The sequence below is a fragment of the Panthera onca genome, chromosome A2 (genome assembly GCF_046562875.1).
Source record: "Panthera onca isolate mPanOnc1 chromosome A2, mPanOnc1 haplotype 2, whole genome shotgun sequence".
NCBI lineage: Eukaryota > Metazoa > Chordata > Mammalia > Carnivora > Felidae > Panthera > Panthera onca.
In genome coordinates this window covers 58,525,909-58,535,524 of record NC_138340.1, presented here as the reverse complement: position 1 = coordinate 58,535,524, position 9,616 = coordinate 58,525,909, and the positions used below count along the sequence as shown (strand labels likewise).

The window sequence follows — 9,616 nt, the reverse complement described above, 5'->3', positions numbered from 1 at the left end:
TTATTTTTGAGAAATACAGAGAGATAGAGAGTGAGTGGGGGAGAAGCAGAGAGGGGGGAGACACAGAATCCGAAGCAGGCGCCAGGCTTGGAGCTGTCAGCACAGAGCCCGACGCGGGGCTTGAACTCACGAACAGTGATATCATGACCTGAGCCAGAGTCAGATGCCTAACTGATTGAGCTACCCAGGCGCCCCCGTGTCCACTTTTCTAAAACATTTAGCAGTTCTACATCTCAGGATTGAAAAAAAAAAAGCTAGCTGTGAACGCATAGACTGAATGTGTCTTCCCAAAATTCACGTTGAAATCCTAACCCCTCGGTGTGATGGTATTAAGAGGTTGAGCTCCTGTGAATGGGATTAGTGCCCTTATAAAAGGGATCCCAGAGAGTTCCCTCACTCTTCCAGCCACGTGAGGACACAAGACAGCTATCTATAAACTAGAAAGTGAGCTCTCACAAAGAATCTGCTGGCGATCCTGGACTTCCAGCCTCCAGAGCTGGGAGATATAAATGTCTGTTGTTTATAAACCACCCAGACTGTGCTATTTATTATAGCAGTCCGAACAGACTGAGACAGAAGAGGACAAGAGGAGATTGCGGATTTATTTCAGTAAGCACTGAGGGACTAAATTCATACACATCTTTGATAAAACAAAAGGAGGAGACAACAGGGGGGCAGGCGTGTGACCCTGCCAGGATCCTGGGAAGAAACTTACAGGTGCAGTCTGGACAACATAAGGCAGGGGGAGGGCTGAGTGGGGACAGATGGGGACTTGGCTGGCCTGGGAATAACACCCAGCTCAGACAGACTCTGGTGGCAAGTGACGGAGGTCACTGCGCAATGTGGGTAAAAAATTCTGGGACCCCGTACACAAAGGTACCAGAGGGGGTCTGCGTGAAGAACAAAGTTGAGCCCTCCAAGGGTCTGAACCCCAAGCAGGGATAGACGCCAGAAGTTGGGGCATCGGTGAGGACCCAATACCCAGACGCATCGGGCAGCGCCTGGACTCCCGCCCCAGGCTGTGCTGTAAGTCGCACCATCGCTGCCCCAGTAGAAGGGAGGGATGGGGTCTGCGTGGCTTCTGATTCCACGTGGTGTCTGGGCTCATCGCGGCGGTCCGACTCCACACGCAGACCTGGTCTCAGCATGCGTCTCGGCCTCCCTTGGAGGCCAGGGTCTCGGTGAAGGTCTGTTCCCCTTCCTTCACGATGGCCTTGGTCTCTGTCTCCGAGGTCAGGTGTGAAAGCCGGGGTCACACATCTCATAGGTTTCACCACAGCAAAGGGTTTCGAGGGCTGGCCTGGCTTCACGGGGCCATCTGCTTTCACGATGCCTCCGGCTTCCATCCCAGAGCAGTCTGGCTCCTGAGAATGCACACCTGAAGCAAAGTAGAGAAACAGAAAGTGGGAAGAAGAAATCAGAGCTTCTTGAGGAAGCTTTGGGGGCAGGATAATGGGGGGGAGGGTATGAGGTGGTCCAGGAGACCCCCAAATGCCAAGGACTTGTTATGTGTGGCACTCTCACTGGTCATTTCTTTTTATGAAAATTTTTAATTGTTTTTTAAGTGTTTATTTATTTCAGAGAGAGAGAGACAGAGAGAGAGCAAGTGGGGAAGGGGCAGAGAGAGAGGGAGACACAGAATCTGAAGCAGGGTCCAGGTTCTGAACTGTCAGCACAGAGCCCGACGCGGGGCTCGAACTCACGAACCTTGAGATCATGACCTGAGCCGAAGTTGGACACTCAACTGACTGAGCCACCCAGGTGCCCCCCGACTGGCCATTTCACTTGGCCTCCCCACCACTTATCCAGCTAAATAATCGCCATCCCCATTTTCCTGATGGGTAAGCTTATTCTAGATTCACTTTGAATTCACTAGATTCAATTTGAATCAGAGTGACAGTCCCTGCCCTCACCAGGCTTAAATTTCAATAGAAGAGACAGACACAACACAACAACAAAAAAATATAATGTCACCAATGGGTGACAAGTTGGAAAGTAAAGGTGTTAGGGTATTACGAGGAAGGTGGTTTTGAATCCAAAGGGCCTGGAATTCTATCTTAACTGACCTGTGATGAGCTTCAGTTTTCTTTTTCATGAATTGACATGGTGATACACCGACCCCTGGGGTGTTACAAAGCCTTGGTTTCTAAGAGCAAATGCTTAGATTAGTGTCATCCTAACTTGTCCTTGGGGGCAGGAGGCCCAGAAAGTCTGGCTGGAGGAGTCAACATAAACCTGTAAGTCAGGACCTTCTCAGGAATGAGCGGGATTTAGCAAGGCAAGGGCTGAGTAGGGAGGGAGGATTCCCAGGGGGATGGAGACTGGGAGCAGGCTTCTAGAATGGAAAGAAGACTGGACTAGCTGGAGGATAGCACGGCAGGAGGGAGAAGTTCATAAAGACCCCTTGAAGCTAAGCCAAGTTTCAGTTGATCCTAAGATCAAAGGAGAACCATTGAAAGATTTTAAGGAAGGGAGCAAGTTACCATGTTTGGACTCCAGAAAGTGAAGTGTGGACAGAGAAAAGAAGGGGGAGTGCCTAGAGGCAGGAAGGCTGGGAAGAGGTAAGGGAAAGACAGCAGGACCACAGGGATCCCCTGAAGACAGGTTGGATGAAAGGGGGCATCTGGGGCCCCCACCGATGCTGTTTGTCTGCAGGGCACTCTCCTGACCATTTGTTAAACACACCCCCACCGCCATGTGCCTTCCGCCAACAGAGAGAGCCAGGAGGCTGTTTCCCCAAGGTAGGGCTCAAGGGAGAAGGTGCAGGTTTGTGTCACCCGAGTGGCAATGTGAGAACACAGATGTGAGTCTGAGGCTCCACGCGGGGTCAGCTGGAGCTGGATTTGAATCATCTACGCAGAGTTGGTCATCACCGCCATGGGAGCTGATGGGATTGGTACTAGAGAATGAAGGAGCAGAGAGCGCCTCTGATAGAACCCTGAAGTCCGCTGCTGACCTCTAAGGGAAGGGTAGAGACATAGCACCTTTCAGGGCCACTGGTGCAGAGGGAAACTGGGAGGGTTTACCCAGATCCAAGATGGAGGGAACAGATCAGGGAGGGATGAGCTGCCCACAGTGTTGGCGACGTGGGACAGAGCAGGCCTGCTTTGGGGCCACTTCTGTTGGCCCCCTGGACTCAGTGAGAACAGCATGAGGACAGTGGCAGAGGCCATATTCCACAGCAGCGTGGTAGGGAAGATGGCAGGTGAGTGATGACGGTAAGCAGGAGACAGCAAATGTGGGGCTTTTCCCAGGGGTCGTTGAGTCATGGTTGGGGGGCAGTCCTGGGACACAAGAACCCAACAATAGAGAACACCAGGCATAAAGAACGGCTCCAAGAGACCCACTGCCATGGAACAAATTGAGAGCATTTCAACATAACGCCTTCTTTCTCTACAATCATCATCCAAAAATTAAAAAAAGCCAGGATCAGATCCTCTCATGGGTGAATTTTTTTCCAGTTCTCGGCTACAAAAGCTCAAACTCATAATAATACCTTAAATCAATCTCAGAATGGTCGGGGTCCCCACAGCACGAGGTGGGGAGTTGCAGGCTCTGAGACACGGCCATAGCCCTGTTGCTAGTTCCTTTGACCCCATCTTCTCTGCACTCAGGGGCTGGCATAAACAGAAAGAAAGGGACACTATAGGAGAGTTCTGGAACTAAGGACAGGTATAATAGTTAAAAAACATTTGAATTTGGGGGTTTTGAGTTTCAGAAATCAGAGTCCTGGGAGATTCAGGCATATCAAGCTTTATTCAACACTTAAATGACTCATGTGGTCCTGCAGAGCCATTTACATCTGCTGTCCCAAACTCAGGCTCAGAGCTCAATGTGACTCCAGAAGCAACCAAGAATGTCCTGGGTGAGCTGGCAGGGGGCTTGCCAATAGGACCTAGAGGGCTCAGAGAGACCTGCATGGACTTAATGGCCAGACACCAGTAGGAACAGAAGCAAGGGGTAGCTTCCAGACCAGAAGCAAGGACCAGAGCATGTTTCCCTGTGTTGACCTAGATTTAACCCCAGCAGAAGTGGGGGCAGAGGGGAGGGAGGTGTGAGATCATTCATTGACCAAAGAAAGTCTGAATTGATAAAGCCCCCTAATTCAGGAACACTAAAAAATCAATAAGATAAACAACCAAACAGAGGAAAATAGCAGAAAGCAATCACAGGCCATCCATAAAAGGGAAAAAGCAAATGGTCCCTATACACATAGGATGCTAAACCTCACTTACAAGGAAGCCATCCAAATTAAAGGAAAAGTTGTACCATTGCTATGCATCTATCAGACTGGTAAAGATGACAAGATTTAGGACACTCAGTGTATGGACAGAAATGTTATGGTGAACAATTTCACAATAGCTATAAAATTTTAATGCCCTCCAGAAAGAGAACATGATGGAGGTACTTGGTTTATCATAGATCATGAAGCAGCATCCAGCTATAGGAATGAAGACAGTGTGATGTTCAAAGAGAGATAAATGACTGAGCGATAGAATGGAACAGACAGCCCAGACTGAATCCACATCTATGGAGATTTAGCTGATGACAGAGCTGGCACTGAAGAGCATCTAAAGACTCTTCCCTGAGAAGCCTGTGAAGTCTAAGAGAAAAACAAACAAACAAAAAACAAAAACCAAGAAACCGGCACGTTGGGGTTCCCCAATTCGGCAGGCCAGCCACATAAATTCTGCAGAACCCACAGTCAACAGGCCCCATTCATTGGCTCAGAGCGACCATTCAGCTTCTCAGCATCCCTTTTTCAATATGCGCAGCCAACAAGGGGACATCAAACATCAGAAGAAAGACTAACGTGAGACAGGAAACTGATAATCAAACAGAAAGAAAGCAACTTGCAGGAAGTAGCTTATGCCATAGGTGAAAGTTTCAAAAAAACATATCATTAATATCTTTCGAGAGAGAAGAGAAGAAATGATGCCCATGGATCAATTACAAGATACTTTTATTTTTTAATGTTTATTTATTTATTTATTTTGATAGAGAGAGAGAAAGAGAGAGAGAGGAAGACAGAGAGAGAGAGCATGAGCAAGGGAGGAGAAGAGGAAGAGAGAACCCCAAGCTGGCTCAATGACGTCAGCACAGAGCCCAACATGGGGCTCCATCCCATGGGCTGTGAGATCACAACCTGAGCTGAAATCAAGAGTCAGATGCTCAACCAACTGAGCCACCCAGGTGCCCCAATTACAAGACACTTTTAAAAGGAACATTCAGAAAAGCAAACAAACAAAAAGACCCATTCGAAATTAAAATTATGAGAGCAGAAATTAAAATCTCCATGGAGGGGATCTCACAACTGTGAGATTGGGCTCCTCACTGGGCTTGGAGGCTGCTTAAGATTATCTCTGTCCCTCTGCCCCTCCCCCACTCACACGTGTGTGTGTGTGTGTGTGTGTGTGTGTGTGTGTGTTCACTCTCTCAAAAATAAATAAAAATAAAATAAAGTAAAATAAAATAAAATAAAGTAAAATAAAATAAAATAAAGTAAAATAAAATAAAATAAAGTAAAATAAAATAAAATAAAATAAAATCTCCGTGGATATTTTGAAAAACAAAGTTGAGGAAATGTCCCAGAAAAAATCACAAAAATCAAAAATAAGGGGGATAAAATATAAGAAAATTAGAAGCATAGTATTACCAAAGCTAATTATCAAAAAATTTTTTGAGTTATGAAGACAAAGAGAAGATTCTAAAAACTTCCAGAGAGAGAAGCAGAGAGAAAGAGAGATAGAAGGAAGAACTGTCTTCAAAATTCTGAGGGAAAAGGATTTCCCACCTAAAATTCAATACCCAACCAAACTATCATGAATCAAGAAGGGTAGAAAAAAGACACTTTTAAATATGCAAGGTCTCAAATAATTTTTTTGGATGCATGTTTCCCCAGGAATGCTACTAGAAGGTTTGCTCCACCAAACAAACAAAAAACAACAACAAAAAAACAAAGATGGGGCACCTGGGTGGCGCAGTCGGTTAAGCGTCCGACTTCAGCCAGGTCACGATCTCGCGGTCCGTGAGTTCGAGCCCCGCGTCAGGCTCTGGGCTGATGGCTCGGAGCCTGGAGCCTGTTTCCCATTCTGTGTCTCCCTCTCTCTCTGCCCCTCCCCCATTCATGCTCTGTCTCTCTCCGTCCCAAAAATAAATAAAAAAAAAAACGTTGGAAAAAAACAAAGATAAACAAACAAACAAACAAACAAAACCAAAACAAGACAGACTAAGAGGGTATAAAATTCCAAAGTGGGGAAGAATTCCCCAGATGATGGTCAAGGGAGATCCTAGGATGGCAGCCTGAAGTTGGCTGAGAGCAGCCAGTCTAGGCTGGAGCAGGTTAAAAGGGTGTGGCAGTAATGCCACCAGAAGGTGAAATTGATAAGACACTCTATTGAGTTTGAATTTAAACAACTGAGGGGGGCACCTGGGTGGCTCAGTCGGTTGAGCGTCTGACTTTGGCTCAGGTCATGATCTCGCGTGGGTTCCAGCCCCGGGTCAGGCTCTGTGCTGACAGCTCAGAGCCTGGAGCCTGTTTCAGATTCTTTGTCTCCCTCTGTCTCTGACCCTCCCCTGTTCATGCTCTCTCTCTCTCTGTCTCAAAAATAAATAAACGTTAAAAAAAAAAATTAAAAACAACTGAGGAAGAGTGAGAATGGATTAGTGGTCAATTGGCAGATAAAAGCCCAAGTATTAGGTTTTGGAAAATTCAAGTTGCACCAAAGGAGAAAGTGATCCTGGTCGACTAGATGGTCCCATGTTGAATAGTGACATTCTGCGGGGAGGTGGGGGCCTGAAGGTGTGTGGAGGGGGGGCGGGGCGAGTGCGGCTATGGGTGAGGATGGTGGGAATGCAGGAACTACAGCTAATTCCTCCTCTCCTACAGAGGGAAGACCATAAATAAAGTCTAAAATGGAAAACCGAGTTAGTAATAGTGTAAACATGGTATTTAGAGAACAGAAAGTGATGTTGAAAGAAACCAGATGAAAACGGTTGTCCCTAAAGTGTGAGAAGTTGAGAAGTAGCAGGGGCTGCTGCTTTTCATAATGTGCCTTATTGGGATCTCTGAGTTACATAAGTAAATACCAAAAGTAAAATAAAAACCAGGAAAAGGTTAGAAAGCAAGTAACTGAGGGTGCCTGGGGGGCACGGTGGGTTAAGCCTCTGACTCGATTTTGGCTTGGGTCATGATCTCACCATTGGTAGAATTGAGCCCCGCATTGAGGTCTTTGCTGGAGCCTATTTGGGATTCTCTGTGTCTTTCTGTCCCTCCTCTCTCCCCCCACCCCCCTACTCTCTGAAAATAAATAAATAAACTTTAAAAAGGAAAAGGGGGCACCGGACACATACCTGACCTCCTGCTGTTGAACTCTTCGAAGCTGGCTCTGGAAACCTGGAGAGCAGGACACCCTTTCAGGAAGAGAGGTCCAAGGGGTTGAGGGTCCAGAAGTGTCCACAGATCAGGACTGTAGCTCAGACCTTAGCCGTCGGACGTCCTTCCTACAAGCCTCCAAGAAGTCTACTGAGCCTTGGGCTTCCCAGTCCCCTTATATAGGACGGTGGGTGTTACCCTGGCACACGATTGGATAGAAGTGGGTGGTAGGTGGAGCCAAGGTGGGCAGGGCTTGCTTGACTTGGGAGGAGTTTATTGGACTAGAGTTTTCCATTGGCCAAATGGGCCCGCCATGACTCAATCATTCATAGATGGGTACGCCCCATCGACTGATCTAATCGTTACAGGAAAAAAAATGCGTAGTTAATGTTGTGTTAAGTGCCAGTGAAAGGGAGATGTCACGAGAGCGATTAATAAAATCGGATTAGGTCTGGGGACGGGCGTCAAAGAGAAGGATATCTGGGCTGAAATTGGAAGGGTTGGTAGGTAGGCACCAACCCGGTTGGGTAGAGCAGGGCGCAGAGGACAGGTGAGGAAGAGCCCCTCAGAGGTAGAAGGGAGCCCAGTTCTTTCCAGGAATGGAGAGGAGGCTGGCTCAGACTGAGGGGGTGGAGGGAGATGAAGTGGGCAGACCACCCAGGTACTGCTCTTGTTCTAAGGGCAACAGAAAACCACAGGGGGGTTTTCGGCAGAGGGAGATGCTGGTGATGAGATTAACATTTCATAAGAGATCACCCTGGCCGTGAAATGGAGAGCGATTTGAAAGTGCCGAGATTAAAATATGAGGGGCAAGGAGGCCACTACAGCCCTCTGTGTTGAGATAGTGTCTTATTAGACTAGGGCGGTGGGCAGTGGAGAAGGGAAACGGTTAGAGAGAAATTTACAGGCAAGAACCAAAGCCGTGCTGGTCTGGACACACCCTGGAGGGGGAGGGGACCGCCAAGTTTGTAGGGCCGCTTATTAAGACAGAGGATGTGCCAGGAACCTTGCCTAGTGGGAGGATTATAAACTTGGTTCACACACGCTGGGTCAAAGGGGCTTTTCTTTTTAAGTTTTTTTATTTTGAGAGAGAGCGAGTGGGGGAGGGGCAGAGAGAGACAGAGGGAGAGAGAGACAGAGAGAATCTCAAGTCGTCTCCACACTCAACGTGGAGCCCAACTTGGGGCTCGATCCCACGAGCCTGGGATCATGACCTGAGCCAAAATCCAGAGTCAGCCTTTCAACCAACTGAGCCACCCAGGTGCCCCTACCAATTTTATTTTTGAGTTGACTTTCTATCATTGAGTTGTAATAATTCTCTGTGACTTACGGATACAAGTCCTTGGTGGATACATGTATTGTGAATGTATTTTCCCAGTCTGCGGCGTGCCTTTTCATTGTCTTAACGGGTGTCTATCAACGAACAGAAATTTTTAATTTTAATGAGGCCCAATGTCTCAGGTGGAGATTTCCAGGGAACCAAATCTGAAAGGGAAATCAGAGCTAAGGAGGTTGATGAGGGGTGCGTTTTAGGGGCAGGGGGGCAGGAAGCAGGACAGGGCGGTCTCAATGTTATGCTTCCGCTGACCCGTAGGAGCCCACAGCCGTCCGTGGGGGCTGAGAGCCGGCTGCTGGGCGCCATCTAGCCGTTGGGCTCCTACACCCTCTATTTCTGAGCAAGTGTCTGGGTGGTAAATCACAGTGTCCACTGCATAAAATGTATCAATATTTTCTTGTGTAATTCATGTTTGTTTGTTTTTTATTTTTGGTGTCCCATCTAGATCTAGGGTCATGACGAGTTTTTCCTGTATTTTCTTCTAGAAGGTTTTATAGTTTTAGCTTTTGCCTGTAGGTCAATGACCCACTTGTGGTCATTTCTGTGCAGGGCGTGAGGTAAAGGGTAAATTTTGCACTTTTGCATACGAATATCTAGTGTGTTCCAGCACCATTGCTGAAATCGGTGGTGTCAGGGCGCCTGAATGGCTCAGTCGGTTAAGCATCCGATTTCAGCTGAGGTCATGACCTCATTGTTCCTGAGTTAGAGCCCAGCGTCAGGCTGTGCCCCTCCCCCACTCACGCTCTGTCTCTCTCTGTCTCTCAAAAATAAATAAACATTAAAAAATTTTTTTAAAGAAATCAATGCTTTTTTTTCTTTCATGAAACTGGATGAGAGTTTTAAATTTCATGTGGCGAATTAAGTTAAGGGAAAAAAAAAAAAAAAAACCAAGAACCTTTCCCAAC

At 47.2% G+C, this 9,616-nt stretch overlaps 1 protein-coding gene across 1 annotated transcript; it reads right to left on the bottom strand.

Annotated features, from left to right (window-relative positions):
- Nucleotides 1-683: 683 nt before the first annotated feature.
- Nucleotides 684-9,017, bottom strand: PRR20G (proline rich 20G). The gene is made up of 3 exons (XM_060628282.1): nt 8,964-9,017; nt 7,354-7,396; nt 684-1,378 (listed from the first exon to the last, which is right to left on the bottom strand). The coding sequence occupies exons 1-3, from the start codon at nt 9,015-9,017 to the stop codon at nt 831-833; spliced, it is 645 nt and encodes a 214-aa protein (XP_060484265.1). The 3' UTR covers nt 684-830.
- Between the last annotated feature and the right edge of the window lie 599 nt (nt 9,018-9,616).

What these genes read in the sequence shown, in the direction of transcription:
- PRR20G (XM_060628282.1), bottom strand. Translation starts at nt 9,017, where the DNA reads ATGGCGCCCAGCAGCCGGCTCTCAGCCCCCACGGACGGCTGTGGGCTC. An exon ending in ACGGCTGTGGGCTCCTACGG is followed by an intron (nt 7,397 to 8,963) that starts GTCAGCGGAAGC and finishes CCTGCTCTCCAG; the next exon opens with GTTTCCAGAGCCAGCTTCGA. An exon ending in GTTCAACAGCAGGAGGTCAG is followed by an intron (nt 1,379 to 7,353) that starts GTATGTGTCCGG and finishes ACTTTGCTTCAG; the next exon opens with GTGTGCATTCTCAGGAGCCA.